The sequence below is a fragment of the Haliotis cracherodii genome, unplaced genomic scaffold (assembly GCF_022045235.1).
Source record: "Haliotis cracherodii isolate W230 unplaced genomic scaffold, xgHalCrac1.p SCAF_18, whole genome shotgun sequence".
Classification (NCBI taxonomy): Eukaryota; Metazoa; Mollusca; class Gastropoda; order Lepetellida; family Haliotidae; genus Haliotis; species Haliotis cracherodii.
Window position 1 is genome coordinate 25,931,983 of NW_027266273.1, and position 24,696 is coordinate 25,956,678.

The 24,696-nt window shown below is 40.1% G+C and overlaps 1 protein-coding gene across 2 annotated transcripts in view; it reads left to right on the forward strand.

Moving 5' to 3' along the window:
- The window catches only part of LOC139465940 (acid-sensing ion channel 5-like), a 97,901-nt gene that overhangs the window by 68,218 nt on the left and 4,987 nt on the right, over positions 1-24,696 (forward strand). For both annotated transcript variants that reach the window (XM_071247946.1, XM_071247945.1), the window contains exons 3-8: positions 7,972-8,572; positions 13,305-13,403; positions 20,550-20,730; positions 21,981-22,037; positions 23,113-23,251; positions 24,362-24,465. In XM_071247946.1, the coding sequence (XP_071104047.1) occupies positions 7,972-8,572; positions 13,305-13,403; positions 20,550-20,730; positions 21,981-22,037; positions 23,113-23,251; positions 24,362-24,465 (1,181 nt within the window). The remainder of the gene's footprint in view (positions 1-7,971; positions 8,573-13,304; positions 13,404-20,549; positions 20,731-21,980; positions 22,038-23,112; positions 23,252-24,361; positions 24,466-24,696) is intronic.

Sequence of the window (24,696 nt, forward strand, 5' to 3'; positions counted from 1 at the left end):
TTTCAATTTGCACGGAACTCACGTGCATCGGATTACCATGGCCGTTGCCGTGATGCGTTTGGGCGATCAGTTTTATTGTCATCTGCTTTGCTTTTTTATCATCAAATTTAATTTTTCCGGACAAGGTGATGTTCAACTTTGGCAAAAATTACCCAGATATTTAAATGACAACTTTTCATGCAATGTTACTTGCGGTTCAGTATATATCAGGGACAGTATATGCTAGAAATGACTGTCGGGGACGGAGCACGTAACCACCGGTGCTGGTTAATATCTTATGGTCCTTTTACATTACAACGTGTCAGAGTAACTTGCCCCTTGCGTGTAAAGACAGTTAGTACGCTGTCATAGAAAAAACATGATTTTGGTACCGTATACATAACGATAATTTACTGTATATGTAACGCATGTCTAACGTATTAGTAGCGTATCAGTCACTTATACAGGTTATTACAGCGTATAAAAACGTATTGCCAGCGTGTGTCTGGCGTGTTCAAGGAATGCCCAGCGTATGCCCAGCGTATGAGTAACGTATGACTAGCGCGCTCAGCGTCCTGAGAGGTGCCTAAAACGGGACGTGTAGGTAAAGTATATCTAGCGTATGTAACGTACCTCTAACGTACAACTCATACCTCCATACGTTCCTGTACGCTGAATATTTTGTGGATGCACAAAATTAATTTTAAGCGTCGGCGTACTACAACGTATACCAGCGTACTTTTAACGTATACAACTTACACCTAACTTATCCATAGCGTGTTTCAGCGTTGCCGGCGTTTTGGCAAACATTCTCATACGACGCCATACGTTACTGCTATACCTTGTATTGTGGCGGGGTCATACAGCCGATTATAGATTTGGTTTCAAACTGTTGCGCCATTCTATGCGATGGGGCAGCATTTACCTTGTTACATCCAAACATGAACAGTCAATTCATCTGTGAGGGTGCCTGTGGTAATGTGCGTATTCCCGGGTCCAGGTTTATTTTGTAGTGAGCAGATATCGATGTCCACTCTCGTCTTTGTGTTTAGATACATTTCAATGAAAACCATTTCCTAACTTATCGTGACTATATTTAATATTCAAACTTTATTAAAGATATTTGTGGCAACTATCATTTCATGTTCGGTCCAGTTTATCAAGTATGGGAAAATATATTAAAAGTGAAATCTGATTTCGGTTCATCTACATAATATTCATAATGGAAGTGAATCACCTGACAGCATGACTGTATTTGTATTATATTAGGTGAAATAATATCATTGTTGGTGCAAAACAAAACCGACATTATTATTGAATCTAGTCGAGACAGTATATGTCATGGCATAAGGTGCGAAACATTATACCGCATCGAACATCATAACTGGTTAATATACATTCACAAGAAGTGACAAAAACAACTTTATATGTTAACAAAGACAACGGTTTATGTTAACAAAGACATCTATATATGTTAACAAAGACAACTTTGTATGTTAACAAAGACAACTATATATGTTAACAAAGACAACTTTGTATGTTAACAAAGACAACTTTGTATGTGAGGCCAGTAAGTTAACTGAGGGAGTAGTCTGCCTTAACCAAGCATCAGTACTCTCAACTTCAGGCTTGACTCTAAAATATGAAGACATGTTCACTATTCTATTGTACAGGATTCCAAAACCTCATAACAATCCGTACAAAGAGAGATATATTGTTGGGTCCAGCAAATGTACCACCACATTCCTGTTTGAAAGATTAACCATACTCCATAATAGGACTTTCCATATATTCACTGAAAGTATTTTAGAAAAGTGGAATTAATGCAGTTCAGATTCTCAAAAACTCAAAGGATATCTTTGACTTTTTACAATTTCAGAAAAGAACAAATTTCAGTTCTGCGAAAATAATGATTTTTTTTCAAATTTGTACACCACTAGCCCACATGACAATCTTACGGGAAAACGACTTTCCTTAATCCATGGGGTTTTCGTGAGAAACCGTGCTGACCATGGATACAGTTTGTCAAAAATCAAAGCAAATGCCATCTGAAGTTTACTGAGAAAACAATATGTGGGCAAGAAAAGGGCATTCCCATGGGCATCAATAGTGCTCACCTAATTCACCTAATTTCAAACTTGCCGCACTAGTGACAGAACTCATGTCCGATGCAATTCTCTGTTTTGACTTATTCCTGTGAACAATTGTTATGGCCGGCGAAATATAGCACAATTTGTCTTCACTTATACGTTTTGTGTCCAGAATTTCTTGTGCATGCAGTCGTATTGATATAAGTCTGTTACTTGATCTACAACACTGGCTGGGTTCGAAATAAAGGGGTTCGACTGTATAAGCGGTCATAATATTCAGCTCAGCCAACATATGAGAGATGAGGGATGGTTTAAAACCGCGGCGAGAGACGCCATGCATTAATGGGCTTCCTGACATTGTGTCCACCCGCCCCTTTGTGAGGGGCGCCGTACACGTGCCGTACATGTACTTCTCAACTCAAGAATGTGCGCTCTCTGCGGTCCCAAAATCAGCTCCTTCTAACACTGCAGACATCATCATTCGGCATGAGATGCTTCGCCTACACAGCAAGCTCCAAGTGGAATAAACTCCCTCTCTCCAAAAAGACTTCCTCATCACTCTCCTGCTGAAAGAAAAACATCAAGACCCACCTGTTCAAAAATACTCTCACTGACTCCTAAGTTTCATTTGCAGCGCACAGAACACTTATGCACAGTGAATGATACGCTATGCAAATGAATTGACTGTTATTGTTATAACTCTGTATTACACAACAATATATATTACCGTAACTCAACGGTATATCACTTATTTTCACACATTCGTTACGGTGGAATACTCGTATAGATTGTTGTTTTATTATTGCTATATAATTAATTTAAAAGGTATCCTTAACAATAATATAGAAAATTCCGGTTGTATGACAATTACCGAAGTAAATGAGGAAGGAGAGGAAATATACATCAGTGCACACTCATGATATGAGATGACATATGCTTCGGATTATTAAAGAATAGCCTATTTCCAATGCATTGAAACATATGGGACATAATTTGCAAAATGGCTGCACATGAAAAACCGTAAAAACAAAATGAGAAACAATTATAACACGTTTACGTTGTAATTTGTCGACCCAGGATCAGCTACAAGTGCTTTTTCGCTCCACCGTGGATGACTAGTGCTCGTCGTAACGAATACGAAACGATGGGAGAGTTGAGATATGCATCGTTATTATCGCATTAAATATGTCTCAATGCCTAGTGTAACTAAAATAAATAGTATAAGAAATGATGGGCATGTTGTAATAGTCATCGCTTTTATCGTTTTCATGCATGTGGTATGTGTAGACAATGGTCACCTTCAACAGATACTTATTAAGCCCGAGTGAGCTTCATGAGAAGCTGCACGCATGAAATGAATTTATATGTGTTAACTATCGGCAAAAGGTCAACACGCGTGTAATGTGATGGCACTGTTATTACTGTTAGATCCTATCCCAAGTCATAAGGATGCTTGCTGGTATCCATTTGTAAACACGTGAACCATCTCCGTGTATGAGAGTGTTCTTGCGACTGATGATATAAAGCGGGGTCACAGAAAATAATACTATAAGACTATAACTAAAATCTTCAAACTTACGGCGGAATATATCCAACAAAAGTGAAGGTATTATCCATTTTACGACTTGTGGCATATTGCTCACAAACGGAAATACGTAAATGCGTTTTTCGATTTGCGAAACACAAAAGATCACCAACACAGTATATTATTACTTTTACATTCCAGATAACTGCTTTATGCATATGAGGTAAAACAGGTCTACAAGTCAAACACTGTAATCATCTGTATGCCAAACTGCATACGGTGAGTCGTTCCCTATATATCATTGAATTGAACAGTTAGATCGTAAATAACAAAGACGTTTTATGCCTATCTTAGAAAAAACGTTGACACTTTAACGTAAAATGCTAACGTACATCTAGTCGTTTGTAATAATCCTCGGATCAGGCAACATTACTGGTTCTAGCGACAGTCGATGAACAGCTTCTACTGTCCGCATTTTCCGCAGTGAATATAATTGGAAGATGTAGGTTAGATATACGCCATGATATCCCATGTAATTTAGCACATGTCTATCGGCCGGAACTGCAAATATACACAAAGAAAAACGTTAAGCACACCCTAATATATCTCATTATTGTTTGGTCCCAATATTTGTAACAGTCATGAAAAATATAATTACGGGAAGAATTATGTTTTCTCTACATGTGTAATCAGTCATGCGTAACGAAAGCTCACGTGCCATGCATGGTATGCCCGTGCAGCGTGCTACCAAGAATCTCTTGAAGCAGTATATGCAAACGTTACAAATCCTTTCTTAAGCTCGGTTTTAAATAGTTATTCCATGACATTGTGTGACCATGGCACGAAGGCGATTATCAGACGCCACACGATGGCAAATTATCGGCATGCATAACGCAGGAATGTCTTGCAATGCCATTGGTCGGAATTTGGGAGATCATCACACTGTCGTAAGCCGTTTAGTCGAGAAACATGCTCAGACCGGGGGGTGGGTGTATCTCTCATGATTGCATGTTGGATGTGGTCACCATAAGGGGCAACTTAACCGGGGCTCAGTACATCCGGGACGTTTTGAGACCAGTCGTCGTTCCTCATTTTTGACAATGCCAGGCATCAACGTTCGCATGCAGTCGTTGATTACACGAGTGCCAATGCAATAACGACTCTACCATGGCCAGCATTGAGCCCAGATTTGAACCCCCTTGAACATGTTTGGGGATATTTTGGGGCGGCGCATACAGGGCACGAGATCCTCCTGTACTAGATGTACGCCAATTGGAAGCAGCATTGCATCAGGAGTGGTTGTTGTTGACCCATCAACAGATCCATTGTCTGACTGACCTGTGAAAATCCGGGGTAGAATAGACCTTCAGCGACCCATGCTTGCAGTAAAAGGCGGCTATGCTTGTCGTAAAAGGCGACTAACGGGATCGGGTGGTCAGGCTCTCTGACTTGGTTGATGCATGTCATCAATCGCAATTGCGTGGATCGATGCTCATGATATTAATCACTGGATTGTCTCGTCCAGACTCGATTATTTACAGGCCGCCGTCATATAGCTGGAACATTCCTGAGTGCGGCGTTAAACAACAAACCAACCACCCAACCCACCATTGTCTGACTGGCGGCATGAGACGAAGGGTGGAATGCGTCACCCGGGCACGTGGCGGTTATACCCGCAACTGATCTGTTTCACGTGTCATGTCAAGTAGAGACCTTAACGAACATTTTCACATGAAACATCAAACGTAACTCGTTTTCTAAATCCTGCAGCCTTTTTTTTAGGTATTATCCAAAATAGAAACAGTACCTGTGTTACCATGATGTTTGTGTCAGTAAATTTTAATCACAACTCACTAATATCTTCTTTATTTGTTGTCAAACATATCCGATGACATTGGTGTCGTCCAGCCCTGTGGTCAGTCATCCCATGCCTTGATTTTTGCCATTTGTCATGGTTCAGTGAGTGAGTGAGTGAGTTAATATTTAACGTCACATCGGCAATATTTCAGCCATATCGTGACGAGAATTAATACATTAATAACATATAAGTATATATACTTTATAAAAAAACTGTCAGCAAAGGACAGTACAATAACTAGAATATCACAGAGTGTATTAAAACTAGTTGAGGAACATATAAAAGCAGAAAGAATTAACAACACAATATAAAAATGGGCTAGAGATCGTCAGTAACTAAAGGGAGATCACCATACCAGGGACCATGGGGACTTACAGTGCCTTTGCTTCCTGCACGGGCCCTGGCTGGATTTATATCATCCCTTCAGTCACTGGCGATAGTTTACCAGTTAAGCCTTAGATTAAAATGACAAAAATACTACGTTCTAAAATTCTGGTATGCATAACAATACATTGAATGATGTGGGACTGACATACCCTCTTAGGGGGACAATGTCATGGTTCAGGAATAGGGGTGTGTATGGTTATCGTTTCTATATGGCTGACATGTTGCGAAGTGTACCGTTAACTCACTTGCTACACATCATTAATTTGTCTGTAACTTCACACTCCGCCCTGCCTAACCCGTTTTGGGTCTATTTTTTGTGCGTTGTTACCCAGTGTCCGTATGTTCTTAACACATAGCACGGCCTTGTTAACACTGACCATAACGCACACGCATAGAGCGTCATATGAGCATCCAGTGCTGTGTATAAACCGTCACTCAGGACACCATTGTTCAATATTATTCCGAGTAGATGCTGGAAATTTGTGAATAAGGACGACTGTGGGAGGAAAATGTTCGCTTTAATGAGGCTTTAGTGGGACACCTTTGTGTTTTGTTTATTTGTTCGTTTTTTCCTGATGTTTAACGCAATACATTCATACATTCAATTAAGTCACCGAGGCTGCGAACTCGATCCATTACTCGCCTCTTAATACAGGCACGGCTTACTGGGGATCTATCTTCTTAATCGAACACTACTGGGCTACGGTCAAAGTTTTATTCCCTGAGTTGCTGACTCGCCGACTTTAAGACACCGAAGTTTCTTATTTCTGTCTTTTTTATTACGCCATGCAAGATACTTTGTTTCTCTTAGGAAACATCCCCACAGACTGATGGAAGTTGAATATTGTGCGAAAAAATCGATTTGTGGAAACCACAAACTTTTCATCAAGCACAACATTAAACAAAAATCAATTTGAGAAGCTGTCGTCCTCTGAGTATTAACATTGAGAACACTAGTGTAGGTAATTGATTGAAATTTGATTATTGTGAGACTAAAGTCCTCAGTGTTGCCGATACATGATATGATGGTGCTCCAGGCAATGGAAGTTCCTATCCAAGATCTTCTAATGGTTATTGTGCGGGTCTGCGATGGATAAGGTGTGGGCCCCGGCTTTTTCCCACAGAGTTTGCGTATATAGCCCACAGAAATTTGAGTCAAATAAATATATATATATATATATATATATATATATATATATATATATATATATATATATATGTTAACACACAGAATTGTGACTTCAATGAGCACAGAATTGTGGATTAAGTTACCTTTTCTATTTGCCATAAAATTGTGAGTTAAATGCCGCTATCCCTTTGCCACATGATTGTGAGTTAAATTACCCTTTATTTTTGCCACTGTACTGTGAGTTTATTGACCCGATTTTAGCAATATGCCAGCAATGTGACTGACGGCTGGAGGACACCAGAAATGGGCTTCATACATTGTACTCATATGGGGAGCCGAACCCGGGACTTCGGCGTGACGAGCGAACGCTTTAACCTGTAGGAAACCAACACCATCCATCCCTGCTTTGGTTGAACGCAATAGAACATGCTGAACTGTTTCAGTAATCATTGGATGGAGCCATGAACATTTATAAAAAGCGAGGGAGGGATGCAGGGGTAATTACTTTCTGAGTCAAAACGATAAAATGGTTTCCTTTACATCATCATTGAATAAATCATGTGTGGCCATTTGTTAATTAGACTTATAGTGAAGGCTTGAACTCCGTGGATATGAGTTTCACGTAGCCGACTGACATTTACAACTTGTACTTGTCACTTAATTAAATATTGTGATTCTTGATTTGATCTTGGCACTTTAATCATGTTTTCTTTTTCATTTTGAGATATAGATTTAATCTCATTATTATCTTGGTCAGACTTGTAGTTTTGTCTAACAATACAGAGTTTCCAGTAGGAGCACCTGTGTCATCATTAGTTTTCAGAGATCCATTCAATTAATTCTCCTCGCTTTTTTTCCCTTTTGTGCGCACAATGGAATCTGGTTGGGCAGATAATTCGAGTCCGGTTATTCTCTGGCGTGGATGTTTTATTTTGTCATTTTATGTTCTGAAATTTTGAAAATTGAAGGATGTATTTCAATGATTTTAATCCTCTACTTGCAGCATTTTCTGGTGTATCGTTGTCATGGTGATGGCTATTTTGCTTGTGACCGTCATCTACTGCCAGATGTCCGATTTCTACCGTTATCCTACCGTCACTAGCGTCAACGTCAGATACGTCGACGAGGAGGACTTCCCTGCCGTCACCATTTGTGATCTAAACGTCTTTAACAAAGAGTTTATGGATAAAATGGATAAACACACACAAATGGCAATGCCTTACCTAACTGAAATATCCGGAATATTTCATCTTGTTGGGAAGATATTGCTGGACAAGATACTGCAAAATGAAGGAATGCCACCATCGAATAAAACTGCAGATGACATTGTGGATGCATTATTAGGAGACGTGGAAAAAATGGTGGTTGAATCGGGATTAAAGTGTGCATGGGGGGATTACTATTGGGAAGACTGTGGGGATGCCTTGACCACAAGGATTACAGAAATGGGTCTGTGTTTCACAATAAATACTCGGAACCTTACTCGTCGAAGTAACGGACACAAAATGAACGCGGTGAGCAACTCCTTGCGTGGCCTGAGTGCTCTTGTTACAACAGTCAGGAGTGATATACCATATCGTCTATACCAGTTTGAAGGATTCAAGGTAAGTTTCGTTACACGTTATTGAACATTTTCACGAAGCCTTTGCTACATCAAAGAAACGCAGCTCCAGGTGATTACATCATCGCCTCCAATTTAATCGTGTACTGATTTTTCCTTTCGCTTAATGGATATGAAATTACGACATGCATTAGCCTTGCCGCTTTTATTTTAGTTATCGGTTCGACAGAACGGTAACATTTCTTTACCGTTATTATAGAATGAATGAAGATGAGTTGACATTGATTTAATTTCTTTTTAAATTCGATGCGTCGTTTAGATACAGATGCCAGTACAATTATCAGTATCCATTGTCCATTAACAGTTTTACGAATTAACTTTGAAACCTAACTCAACTGCTTGAGGACAACTCAGTCTCTATTAAATCTGCAGGCTATTTAGCTCTACATTGAAATCGCAACAGATTCATATCGTAACTGCAAACATGTTGGTGACACACTGATAACTCGACATTATTCAGTCCATATGCTGTGTGAGATGATGGAACTTAACTGTCCTGATAGATTGCTGTCAATCATAAGGTTGGAAAACACTACTCAACTTTTCCCAAACGTCGGATAACTTGATGATCAATATTAAACCAAAATGTCAGAGACAGACTCATGTTTATATAAATGTGCAGTCCACGTAAATAACCAGACGAAAGTGTCGAAGACAGTGCCAGGCAACACTTAAGTGTTGATTAAGAGCCTCCTTTCCACGAACAGCTTGATTAGCTGAGGTACTAGTAAGTTCTGCATTAAGAGATCAATAGTTCAAAGATCAAACACGTCTGTCTCAATAGTAGATTTTACAGCATTAGATAACAAGTGTGCATCAGGCTATACGTGCCGGTAAATCAGTTTAAGTTAGGCCAAACCAGGAAAGCTCTGCCACTGTGTGTACAGCCCCGATCCTGTTTGGCCCAACATCATGGAACGTTTGTACAACCTTCGCAGTTGACGGATTGACTGAACAGTGTGGGATGTACAAGGAGGACACAGCGAGAGCCCATACATAAAGCCGGTGTCCTGGCTGGAACTAACTTTAGAACAACTAATTCAATTATTCCCCTATGTTGACGGCACGCCGTGTCATTGAGCTTCGGGAAACCAAGTAATCAGTTTACCTGTCAATACACACACAGATATTCAGGTCTTAATGTTGTGTCATAAATTGATGTTGTTTTTAAGCAACACGGGTCGATATGAGCAAATACAGGCAGAGTGACCGTTCATCGCGTCAGTGATTGGTGTCATTGTTGTCAATGGGCAAAAGCGCCCGATAGCACATCGTGTGCAGGGCGCATCAGAATGGTTCCTGTATCGCGTATAGAGTTTTATAATCCCTACTTGCAAATATGTTCAGTTATATGTGTATTTTTAATACATGGAAATAACGAAGGTGGGCATATTTGCAGATTTCTGGAGATCATATACGTACCTCTGGTAGCTAGCTTGCATGCATCTATCGATAATAATATTTCAACACGTCAATCAATGCAACGGTGATACCATCTGTTTACTACACTACACTAGTTTCAGCTGTGAAAATGGGAGGCATCGATTGCCGGTGCCGTATTTGATGACGTGCACACTATGTCTATCAGCGTTATCTATTGTTCATCAAGGGGGTTTATTACAGAAAAATAATTAAAAATTGATTGAAAAAGGATGATTAATATATTTGTTCATGGCGCATTTTGTGTCAAGGTGGTTAACCCCTCTGCTGCCTCACAGGTTCATAATGGATGCAGTTTTTAATCTGCGTCATACAAGAATGTCATAAGCAATAGGTGTGTACATGTTTACGTTGTAAATTATGAATTTTGTGCATTGGTATTTCTGCATAGCATGTTCGCTACATTTAATAAGAATAACGGACAAATATGAACTATAATACGAGTAATTGATATTCTTTACACATGTCCATTTAATAACCATGCACTTAGACTGTGGTCCGTCCTAAACATAATTAATTATTTCACGAACAGGGAAACCAGTGTTACATATAGAAAGATTCGAATCAAAGTGAAAACCACACGTGACTTTGGAAGGTTCCTTTGTAATGTGCTGACTTGTACTTTTACTTTATAACAGTGTGAGCCATAACACGATCTTAATATATGTAACTGGGAATATTTCAAATGTACACATTCCTTCGGTCAGGGGAACATGTAATAATATTTACAACGACTATAAGCAGAGGAATGCAATCACAGTGATTTCTCTTCGGCAACAACGTGCATATAAACTCACACAACATTGCAATGGGATAGAAATATCGAATATACACCCAGCTGGTAGCCTCATGGGTAATTAGACGATTGGTCTTGCTATCAGCGCCAATGCCTATCTGAATCAATCACGTTGGGGTTGTGGATTATGTGGTTATTATTTCGGGGGTTTAATATGAATGCAGATCTTTAAATAACTTTTCTCCTGTTACCCCTAGAACAGTTACAATTACAGTAGACAACAACAAATGATGTCTCATGTCTTCAGTCCCGTCTGGTCAGAATATCATTTCCAATTTAATTCACATGAATAATGAGACAATTTGTAAACACGTCTACTTTATAATGGCGACGTTCGCTGTATCCCCTGGTATGCCCTTCAAGTGATGTGTTCGTTAGTGGCAGCCAGTGATTTATGATGCTGGATAATTCCTGTGAAAAGCAATAGGTCCATCTTACCCTGTCATGTTGAGATATTCCATACACCGAATGTAACGCTAGATGGACCGGTTTCTCTTTATCTACATATATGTGGTTACGTTTCATAACCAGATGACAGAGATAAAGAAGACCCTGGAAATGATGTATCGCCATGTGTTTACGCAGGGTATCTGTAACAATTCCTTATTATTTTCTTATTTCCTTTCTATAAATATGGATGCACAATACCCTTATATCTCTGACTGAAGTTGATAAGGTAACACTGTCATAAATAACAGTTGATTCTTACAGTAGCTACGCGTGTACCGTGGGGATGACCGGAGACTTGAAATTAATGAAAACACATGATACTGCCGAATTGTCTTTTGAGGAAGAATTCATATTACGCGTTTTGAACGTTTGTAATCTCGTATGTCTGGTATTCATATATAACTTGTACAGCGTAAACCCCGTTAAGCCGGGATGATATGTGGATCACGGTCAGTGACATATGTTGATTCATAGATAAATCAACTGGACAGGGTCAGATGAATATGGTGAGTAATATACAGTCTAAGATCAACTGGACAGGGTCAGAGGAATGCGGTGAGTAATATATAGATCAACTGGACAGGGTCAGAGGAATATGTCGAGTAATATATAGATCAACTGGACAGGGTCAGAGGAATACGGTGAGTAATATATAGATCAACTGGACAGGGTCAGAGGAATATGTCGAGTAATATATAGATCAACTGGACAGGGTCAGAGGAATACGGTGAGTAATATATAGATCAACTGGACAGGGTCAGAGGAATATGTCGAGTAATATATAGATCAACTGGACAGGGTCAGAGGAATATGTCGAGTAATATATAGATCAACTGGACAGGGTCAGATGCATATGTCGAGTAATATATAGATCAACTGGACAGGGTCAGAGGAATACGGTGAGTAATATATAGATCAACGTGACAGAGTCAGAGGAATATGGAGAGTAATATATAGATCAACGTGACAGGGTCAGAGGAATATGTCGAGTAATATATAGATCAACGTGACAGGGTCAGAGGAATATATCGAGTAATATCTAGATCAACTGGACAGAGTCACTGGATTATGTCGAGTAATATATAGATAGTGTGTCCAGTGTCACTGGATTATGTCGAGTGATATATAGATAGTGTGGATAGTGTCACCGGAATATGTCGAGTATTATATAGATTAAGTGGTCAGTGTCAGCACAAGAGGTCGAATAAAACACAGATCGAGACAGATGGCGTGTTGGTATATAACGCGTACCCTTATGAGTGAGTGAGTATAATTTTATGCCGATTTTACCAATATTCCAGCAATATCACGGCGGAGATACAATGACATGATTAACCAATTCACCTGGCCTGAATACCCGATCTCGCCTGTTAGTCGCCACTTACGACAACCATAGTCACCTTTTACGGCAAGCATGGGTTGCTGAAGACCTATTCTACCCCGAATCTTATGGTTTAGTGAGTTAGTGTAGTTTTACGCCGCTTTTAGCACAATTCTAGCAATATTAAGGCGGAGGACATCGGAAATGGGCTTCACACATTGTACTCAGGTGGGGAATCGAATCCGGCTCTTCTACGTCACGAGCGAACGCTTTAACAACTAGGCTACCCCACCGTTCCGCTACCCATATGACGGAACTACTGCTGTCAGGTACACGTGTTAAAGAACAAGGCAGGGGAGTTCCATTTAACGATGTTCTGAAGTATGTTCTGTGTGGCTGTTCATATCGAAATTATTCGGTTCCCTCTTTGCATCTGTTTATATGCATGTGTTTGTTTGATTGATGATCATTATTAATAAGGTTGTGATAGTGCAGAGTTACTTCCCTTAGGACTACCGGAATCCTGTGATTTTGATATTGCGTCCCGAGATTGTGTTGTTACGCTCTGGTTATGTTTCTAGGGTTTTGGATATCATACTCAGGATTGTGGGCTTCACAAATATTGTAATACTGTTCAAAGTAGAATTAAACCAAACATTATTACCGAACAATGTCTAATATGCTCATGACATCGTCCATTGTTTTCAGGTTGTTCTCCACGACCATGATGAGGATCCTCTGCCCCAGTCCCGGGGATTTGTCGTCGGTGCCAACTGCTCGTCAGAAGTCGAAATCACCAAAACTGTCGTAAGTTCGGACTGAAAAGTGTTCCTTGAGCAAGACATCATGCACGTAGTTGATTATCTTTATGTCTTGTGGCCCAGTAGTCTAAGGCGCCGCGATTCGCCTTGCAGAGTTGCGTCCCTTGGGCACGCCAGAAACCTATGATTGTGGGTTCGAATCCCGGTTCGCCCCGATTATGTTTCTAGGTTTGTCAGCATACCCGTGCTCGTGGGTTTCGCCGAAGTGGTAAACGTCTGAGACCTGCATCACTTCGGGCTTTCCTCCCACATTAAGCTGACACGCCGTGATATAACTGGAATACTGTTAAAAGCGGCGTTAAACCTAACTCACTCACTCTTGTCATTTGCCTAAAAAACATGAAACGCTAGAAACAAAGGTATCCTTAATGCCGTTTCTACATCGGTGGTTGAAGACTTACGATTAAACTATGATAAAATTTTAGCAAAAAGAAGAAAATATTTTATGGGAACCACTTGGGAAATCAGAGGCATATCTGGGAGGATTTTTTGTGATTTCTTTAAAAGGGGGTCATATTGTGTATCCATAGCGACACTGGAACTGCATGTCGTATATTCGGGTTTGACATGTACGTGATGGTAGTATACCTGTGTGTTCTGTGGCAGTGGGAATCTTAATATGGTCTTCTTTGTAATTAAACTGAAATTAGTTAACGTTGACCAAATGATCATAGTTGAGGCGATCACGGCTTAAATAGCGCATTGGCATTAACGTGATTGGCGTTAAACATGTTGCCGAACACATGTATATGCAGCCACACTATACTAAATAAAGCTGGCATGTATATCCCGATATGTATATGGTAGCAGAGTTCATCGTTCAAATAATTGCAGTTTTATATTCGTTCTACAATGTCGACCTCTTTAGTAGATTGTCGATTCGAATGGATCATCGATGATTGTTTCAGTTCACAATATACCCTAAGCAATCTATGAACGTCAAAACGGCATTTCCCACGCGACGCTTTCATGGACATCCGAAACTAGTGACAGTGATGTCTCTTTCGTTTTGAATCAGTTACCCGATCAGTAATTTAAGCTAACAAAACATATCAATATTATGATTAAAGACGATGGAGTTTTGAATATAAATATTATTTGTGTTACTGACTATTTGCCATGGTGGAATTGCTCTGAAGTAAAGGGTTACCATTCCCATACTAAACTTGCGTGACGAATTGCTTATTAAGACGACTACACGCAAAGAATCAAACACATTACAATAATATTTTCTACGCATTGGTAGTTACATGTTTTTATGTCGGCTTTTTGTGACACATAATCTCCATTTATCAACAAAGTATATAGGTGATTGCATTGTCGGGTGAATTATTTCATATATCCATGGAAACATTCAGATTTAATATATCTTATCAAACTGCTAGGATAAGAAACATCAATAGACATACCGAATTATTATTGTTTCATGGTAACCTTTCCGGCGCCATGAGCTGATCTTTGTCTGAAATATATCGAAGTCTACGAAACAGGCGAGTCGTTGGCTTAACGCTCAAGCATGGTCGCTTCACACAGTTTGATGAAACCATACAACTATATATGTGTGTTCCTTGGGACAATAAATTAACTAATCCGTCAGTTACCATGGCATCTCCCTAGTTTCGAATTCTCGACACTTTACTGAATACATTAGATGTAGACGCTGTGTAGATGAAACCAGTTTAAGATACCAGGGCTGACTGGCAGCACTTGTGTTTTTTACACCTGACTTCGTGAGCAATCGGCATCAAGGGACCCTTCCTCCACAGGCCCTGCCAGCAAACCGCCTTCATGCCAATATATTTAAAAAACACTAAGTGCATATTTATGTTGTTCTAAAGGGATTGTGTAATATTTCATTAAATATATTGAGAGATTGTTTCGAGTATTATTTGTGATATATCATCAACAACATTATCCTCAATGGGAAAATAAAAAAAACTATTTTCGACTTAACATGTCCATATTTGCAGTACATCTGCAATAAGGTGATTGGGGCTTTAAAGATCACAGCTTCGGGAACACCAATCACATTAAGTCAACGTCAGCTCTTCACCTCACAGACAGCTGATCAACTGAGTAATTTGCTTTATAATGACGCCAATGGTTTCTCGCCCTCGCATGACGCCAGCACCACGTGCTAACGCCTTATATTGCTGATATACGTACTCTGCTGTTTCTGTTTATGACACGGTCTAGGTGAATCTGCTTAACAACTGAAGCTGAAATGTGACATATACCTTCCAGTCACTCAGCACACCACGGTTTGATAGCCGCGACAAAAACATCACTTTCTTATAAACCACAAGTCTCAGCAACGTGAAACAGTGAACATAGCTGCATCATGAATGTAGCTTCACTTTTGTTTGCACTATCCTGACTTGCACTCGACGTCAGCTTTGTAGTCGAGGCTTCATATATTTTCTTGGTTTTGTTTTATGAGCATCTGACAAACAATATAATATGATGAAATCTGTAACAGATATTTGTCAGAACAATGGAATTCAGTCACTTGGTACAGTACATTTATACCACGGTATGTTCAGAAAAGCAAACACTCGAAGGTGATTATTATCACTTTGCTGAACCCACAAGGGAAGGTACATGGACACAAGTCTGCACAACTGCTTCTGACGGTCCCGACAGCCTGTCTGTGAAAATGATGAATGTGGGAGACAGCAGGGACCGTTTGCAAACCTGGTGACTTTTTGACGACATTCCGGAAAGAACTTCTTACGTTAACACAATCATACCATCCACCTAACCAGTATTTATGTATAACAGTTATTGTATATATCTGGATCTACAGTGGGCATTTGGTTAAGCTGTTTGATTAACATTTTTGTTGCATAAATCATAAACTGTAAAAACTGGACACATTTTGTTCTTTTCGATAAAACTATTTTTTAAAGGTTGATTTCTTTCTTAAACCTGTGTGGGACGAGACAAAAGATGTATTTTGTTCAACCCTCCGATAATGATGAAGATCATACATTCATCGTTTTAAAGCTTTACCATTATGACACGTCGGAGACATGACAACCTTGGACATCCATTATGGGTTCAAGAAATTGTCCCTTGTGAATCAGCGGCTTCACAACGTTCTAACCACCATTGTGCTCTTCGCGTAATTTCGTGTTTAAATGTAATTGCTTTTTTGAACGCCAATGTTGGTTTGTTCAGTCGAGTCTTTCATTCTACGTGTTGCGATTTTGAAAATCAATATTGTGATTAAATTATTAGTTTTATCTTCCGAGATCACTACAATAGGATTTCAATCTTTTGGGAAAATCGGGTTTGTGATATTGTTGGTATGACATGCTCCTGCATGGGTGACCCGCTCGTCAAAGGCGCCGGAAATCGTTATCCAGAGTTACGTCCCTTTGGTACGCCAGAAACCTACACTAGTGGTTTCAAATCCAGGTTCGACCCGATTACGTTTCTCGGTTTGTCAGCACAAAATCTCTGCTCGTGGATTTCACCAAAGTGGTAAAAATCTCAGACCTGCATCACTTCGGGATTTCCTCCCACATGAAGCTGACACCCTGTGATATAAACGGAATACTGATCAAAGCGGTCTTAAGCACAACTCACTTACTCGTAGTCCTCTTACATGTGTTCATAGCTTCATACACCGGGAACGTTTGATGCGCCGATTCCTAAAAGGTAGTGATTTTTACAATATTATTAATTTTACCTTACGAACTATTTGAACTTGTTTTGTAAATTAACCCGACCATTGCATAAATCATCCCAAACATACTAAAAAATGCAAAAAATACTTATTTTGTCATATGTAAATTTGAAATAGTCTCTTCACAGTTCTGGCGTGTTGCAGAAGTGAGTGGCAACAGTAGGTTATGCTTCATCATGGGTACCAAAATACAACCATCCCCAAAGTGTTTGGAAAATAACATTAACCAACATTGCTTAAGCATGCCTGTATATGGACATCCAGCATTTTAATTTCAAATACGCTGGTCAAGATTATGAACTGACTAGGTGAGGTGATGTGAAATGGGGTTTAACGTCACGTCCAATATTATTGCACTTACATATATTAGTGTGTGGCCGCTTGTACTAGTCCGAACTGATGCAAATTTACAGTGCGAGCCAACTTATTTTAGCCCCTTAATGTAGAACGCCAGGAAGGGTAACACCAAGTACCATCCTTTTTACGTATTTTAGTATTGAACCCCCGACCTTCCGCTCCCCGGGCGCTCGCTGTACCACTAGACTACGGGGGCGGTTGAACCGAATAGGACTTGCATCAAATATCAAAGTAAACTGATCGCAATAATGTTATTGGTTGATTTTGTTTACCGAACTTACTTCTTACATCTTTCAAAGGATATTGCAATGACATGGCATTCGTCCCAGCAGAACTTGAAGGTATAGTTAGGCACTACAGCTGCTCTGACATGTACACAGACCGTTAAACAAGGTACAATATTTATGCATGCTTGCACTCCCATTGGACAGATGTATCCATGTACAGTAAGTGAATTGACTTGACTGCGAAGTATGCCGGCATAGGCTGCAATCTATAAAGTAGTCAAACGAATTCAAAGCTTTCTGAAATTGAGAATTACGAATAGACAGTATATCGATTTCACACAGGATGCTACGACCTTAAGTGGACGTAGACAGCAAGCCATGGGGACTAGCCTCTATGTGATGGTTTGGCGGTTTTAAAAGGGAAATCCGATCCGGGAATAAAATAAGACATTAGTGTGGCTCCAAACCTGCTGATAAGCCTTTTACTGCAGTAATTGTTGATCCTACTGACATTTACTTCATGTCAACAGGCACATGTAGATTGAAATATGTGAATATGCGATTCAGTCTGAACTGTAAAATGGATGTGGCTAAGAGAGAGATCCTTGTGTCAGTTATTGCAAATAAATCTTTCTTCTAATGCTTGTTTGCTATACTTTAACAGAAACGACGGTTTCGTCTTGGACAGGCATGCTACCTACATTTGCTATATCTAGCTAGAATGGTACCAAGTAATTAATATAGATGCTTTCGATGCCACATTTCTGACATAAAAACATATTTTGTTCTGTCAACAGTAGACTTGTCTTAAACAGTCAATGACGAATCATTGGAGCTTCACGAGGCAATACACTTTTACGGAAGTAGCATACTTGAAGATGAGTATCGTTATTTAATACTGTCGCGGATTCCAGTCGCTTCCTCTCTTAAACGTAAGAAAAGATGGGATCACAAGAATAATACAGGCAATGTCTCCCGTATTAAATTTCTTTGGGGGTTTGCAAAATATAATTGCTCATTTCTAGATAACTTTAGTTCGTCCTTAAAATTGTCACGTTGAGGATTATATGTCTTGACTTTCCTTTATCAGAAGACGCAGAGAGGATGATAAGTGGCCATTGAAGGTCGACATGGAGGCCAATTGCAAATTGGCTTCGAGAAGCCCACCTGAACACCTCCACCATGATTAACGAGTTCTCCCTGAGTGGACATGCCTCCACATCTCCCTCAACCAAAGTTGGGTCCCTTGGGACTGAGCTGATATCCGAGGCATTAGCGTGGCTTAAATGTAAAAGATTCCGTGCTGATGTTTTCCAAGCAATTAGCGCCTGTGTGCATATGCAGATTGAATAACCATAAATGTCAAACTATACAGACACATCTATGATATTGCTCTCTGTGTAATGCGTGTTCAGTAGACCAGGACTTGTGCTGACGTTTAATCACACTCGTGTTATGTTTGTCATGTTTCCTATGAATGAATGTTGGCCACGAAGTACTATTGGACAATCCTTGTCTCTTGTACGACACACTCGATGCCATTTCAAATCTTCATGTAAATTGATAGCCCAGTGTGCCGGAAACCTAATTGTATAAAACCGAAATGGTGGTTTTAGAACTTGATCCTGATCCCCATCCTCATTTTGATTCTCATTTGAGGGACAGACTGTGAATGAATAACATTAACGGTCGAGTGGGGACGATCATTCACACACCTGGGTGTAAACGTCCCGATGCGTTGCGTGCCTGATTGAATTTTTTAACAGAGCCGGACCTTCAGCAGTGCCGTAGCCACTGGATTTATTTTTAGAGAAAACAGTTTTATTGGAATCATTAAAATACAAGTTGGGGACAAGTGATACTTGTACAAATATTTGCCTAGAACAGAACAGAACAGCTTTTTTTATCTTCAAACCACCGGCGCTGCTATATAAGAGCAAACAAATGTACCCATTAATTATTTATTATTAATATATATATAAATAATGCATGGATATATCATACATTATCTGGTTTGTGTTTTCTTACAACTTTCATGGATAAATCTCTAGCGTTTGACAACCTCTTAAATATATGCAAAGACCATGTATTCTGGTAAGCAATTGATAAGTATACAAGTCTATGTTTAGCAGAGACATATTTCCTTTTCTTAGGCGCTCTTTTCTATCCACTATGTGGTTGCTAAATGTGCACAATATGCAGTGAGAAGGCGGCAATAAGTGTTGCACTTGTGCCCCATCCTATTGCCGCTTTTGAGCAATAAAATATGTTTAAAGTAAACTAAGTTATATAAAACATAATGTCACTAGCCCTGAAACGCCCCCACAAACAATAAATAAGTTTGATACCTTTCAGTCCCATTCGATAGGGTTCGTATTCTTCGTGTTTTGCTGAAAAGCAAACGCGTAATAAAAAGTTCCACTTACACGTAAGCTTGGCCCTTTGCCCTTTGAAAATTCTGGGCAAAACATTTCGATAAAGATATTCTTGTCTGGAAGATTTCTCTAATGGCTTTCAGCAGACGAAATGTCTTAAATGTAAGGGTTTCTAAAATATAAGTTACTTTGTCTGGCTAAGAAAATAAGAATTACGGCTCATGTCCTTGATCATATGCAATGTAAAAGTAAATTGTCTCGTAAGAGAGATGTAGAGACAGAAGATTTAATATCATTCTCTAAAATTGGTACCCAACTTTTTATAACTTTCTAAGGTCGTATTGACATATCCTTAATTTACGTACATAGGACTGTCATCAGCATCTATGGTGATGCAGTGGATTTGTAAGGTAGAAAGGAGCAATGTATCCATAACATTGTCATTCAACCCGTGTGTCTGACGTTACAATATGGCATTGCAGAGAATCGGACTTGAGCCTCCGTTCAAGGCTTTTGGTGGTTCCACCTGCGTGGACACGAACAGTGACACGTTTGTCAACCCCCTGAGGCGGTTCGACTACTACTCGAAAGAGGCGTGTGAGAAGGAGTGTTTCTTTGATTACGTCATCAAAGTCTGCGGATGCCGACATTTTCTTCATCCAGGTAAGTGAGTAACGTGTGTGTTTAGGTGCCACATCTCAATACCTTTTCGTAAGGAAAGGTCCGCAAGGATCATGAGGCACCTGTAGCACATGATTGTTTTCATAAGCAGGGGTATCGTAGCACACACGTACATTTCCAGACGCACAAGCAGATACCCTCACAACACAGGTACACACAAGCATATGGACAGACATGGACATGCATACATGCATTGAGACGCCCATAACAATGTTCTTAACGATGGACAATAAAGATACGATATCCTATCAAATAGAACACCCAATTATTAATTTGAAAATGATGTATTTAAATAACATGATATCAATATTATAAGTTATATTATAAGCTGTTGTCACGTCATACATTACCCATGATTAATCCACTGCATGTTGTATTGGGATATTTGACTCACTGCTCTACAGTCGTTTTTTTCTGACTATGCAACTCGTGAGGGAACAGTGTCTGTGATGAATTAGTGCGTGTTGACACCCACTTGCAAGGACGAAGCAAACACAGAATTATAATAAGGGCACATTCGGAATTGAAACCCTGGATATTGCAGATGATATAAATAAAATAGTACACGTTTTAGTATGCACTTGGGAGTGTTCAAGAGTGGAACAGTGTTCGAGAGGCAAATCTAAGAACAGAGTGTTCTCAGGTTACAATGGCGATATCCCCATGGAGACCCGGCCTAGGTGTCCTGTGTCCTGGAAAGTCTGTTATAATTCAGCAAAAGTCCGTCAGCAGAAAGAGTAGAGTGTCACGGTGGTTAAAGGAACTCTTCAGAGTTATGTACGTTGGCCGTCGTGGGGCTGTGTTGCTTGCGGTCAATGCTTTCAAACAACAACTCAAGCCCCCCAGACACGCCATGATATAAATGAAATACTGATCAAAGCTGCGTAAAATCCTATTTGAAAACCTATTACAAGTACGTGTTGTCGACATTTGATCGAAAACCTTTTTTGCATCATTGTTGCTACAGGCATGATGCTTTTTATAATTAACCTTAACTTTATTTCGGATGCCACTGAGTTCTTAGTTGTGTTCCTTCCCATTTTTCTATTTTTCTATTTCAAGGACACCGTTGACGAACACTGTGCAAAATTAATGAACGTTAAACAGTGTCTTTCAAACAGCTGCAAAGGTGAATGATACCAGCTTATGGCTGCCTGCTGTTTCCGTGCCGTATCTTATCCTTTGCCCCATAAAGTAGATAGGTGTTCTACAGAAATGTATTTTCTACCTAGGCAATGAGACGCTGTGTTCCATGGATCGACTGGCTGTGTGCTACAGGGCGGCTGAAGGTATGTTTTTAACATAATAACATGGAGAGTCTCCCAGTGTGTTACAAGTAGGCTGACAAGAGGTATGCGTGTCAAAGATTTTCCAACCAGAGAAGAAGCCATGTTTAATAATCAAATGTCGTTGCATTCTCATTGACATTTTATTATTAAACATGAGAAGGGCAGTCCATCAAATTGTGGACAAATGCCATTACGAGTATATATTGGTTCGGCGGGCATATATACGTTGAATCCGTAATTTGAAACCGTTTTATATGTAGGATTTAATTAACCTCTCGTATTTGCTGCAAACAGAGGAAGATTAAAACTAAACAAAAACACATCGTGAATGTGTTTTGTGAATTGACGGCTTAGTATTGTACACGCAGCCATTTTACGAATCGGACTATATCATAAGCAGGTACTTTTGAACCATTATAAGATAGTGATGTTCGCTGACACCTGGTGTTCGCTGAAAGCTGATCATACCCTGTCGCACCTGTGGTGTCCGTCACAAACACATACAAACATAAGTCATCTGTTCACCTGAAAAGTGGTCGGTCGGGTAGCCTAGTGGTTGAAGCGTTCGCTCGTCACGCCGAAGACCCGGGTTCGATACCCGACATGGGAACAATGTGTGAAGCCCATTTCTGGTGTCACCCCCGTGGTATTGCTGGAATATTGCTAAAAGCGGCGTAAAACCATACTCACTCACTCACCTGAAAAGTAAGAAGCAAAAAGTTCAAGTCACAAAAAGGAATGGCATCGGTCACATTTTGGCAACTGATGCGTCAAATGGAGCTGTTCCGAGTAGATTAGGAATTAACGAATCGTGGCTACCGTGTCATGTATGCACCGGAGAGCAACGTTGCGTGAGTGACGAGGTGACAAATTTAATGTCTCATCTGCACTTACCTTCACGGTATCCAGTGTGACCACGTGTGATGGGCTGGCTTGATTGGTTAGTTTAACCTTGGGGAAGGTGATTAGCAGTGTTTTGTACGAGCCAGAAATAACATGGAAGTGTTTGTGGTAGGAAACTCACTTACTGCATTGTGAGATGTAATTTGTACTGAGTATTGATATATTCTTGCAGCTAAATACTACAGAGGGAATGGGGATAGAGATGTGGAAAAGGCTCCGTGTGTGTGTCCGCTGCCGTGTACAGAGACTCATTATGCCGCAGCTGCCACTTGCACCAAGTTCAGAGCAACCGACTTCTTCGAGAGTATAGTGTAAGAATGTCATTTTCAATTTCTCTGTGGGTTGCAAGTGAACATTCTTTGTAGAAATAACCATCTGTACGAATAATATTATGTTTGATGCAAATTGTTTGTTGACAGCAAGACGAAAACAGGTAGAATGTAATGTTTTGCAAACAAAACGAGGAAACAAATAGGAAAGTGAACAGTAGGATTAGGCAAACTTGTATTTGAACATTTTGCCATCTGATGTAAGGCTGGGGCGTTGGGTTAAGCTAGTGGTTAAAGCGTAACATCGAAGAGCCGGGTTTCATTCCCCAATTCAGATGAGTTAATATATGAAACCCATATGATGTATCCCGCCAAGACATGGTTGTAATATGGCACAAAACGGCGTAAAACTATATTCACTGATTTAGTAAGGATCTCTTTTCACTTCGACACAATTAATGCAATCTTCACTATCGTCATATACTGAATACTGTTTGTGATGTTCCTGTTTTCAATGAAACTCCATGTGATTTATTATAATTGTTGAATGTTGTTAGATCCCCGTCTAACGTGTTTTTCTGTGCAATAACAGCTGTTTTACATGTTTGACCCGTAACGATCTGGGGTAGACTAGGTCTTTAGCGACCCATGCTTGCCGTGAAAGGCGACTATGCCTGTCATAAGAGGCGACTAACGGGATCGGGTGGTCAGGCTCGCTGACTTGGTTAATGTTGACTATGCCTGTCGTAAGAGGCGACTAACGGGATAGGGTGGTCAGGCTCGCTGACTTGGTTGATGCATGTCATCTATCCCAATTGTGTGGGTCGATGCTCATGGTGTTAATCATTGGATTGTCTGGTCCAGATTCGATTATTTACAGACCGCCTTCATATAGCTGGAATATTGCTGAGTGCGGCGTTAAACAACAAACAAACAAACGAACTTGGTTAATGCATGTCATCGTATCACAATTGCGTAGGTCGATGCTCATGATCACTGGATTGTCTGGTCCAGACTCGATTACTTACAGACAGCCGTTATATAGCTTTGCAGTGTTAAACAACAAACAAACAAAATGTGTTTTACTTCGCACATGTTTTAGTACTTCTGATATAGGTTCTAATAATTCGTCTCTCGTGACATTCATCACAGCCATGACCTGGGCGCGGATGTTGTGACACTTCACTTCTTCTTCCCTGATCCTGTGGTCACGACCATCGAACAAGTCCCTATCTACACACTGCAGGGTCTGCTGGGTGAGTAGGTGGAGTACTACTCGGGGAAATGTCAGCATCAATGTACTCTTGGGTAACGCATGCCCCGTGACGATTTCGGGGTGGATTTGGTCTTCAGCAACCCATGCGTGTCGTAAGAGGTGGTCCGTCTCGCTGACTTTCTTGATGCATGTCATCGTATCCCAATTGGGAAGGTCGATGCTCATGATGTCAATCACTGGGTTGTCTGGTCAAGACTCTGACTGTTTACTA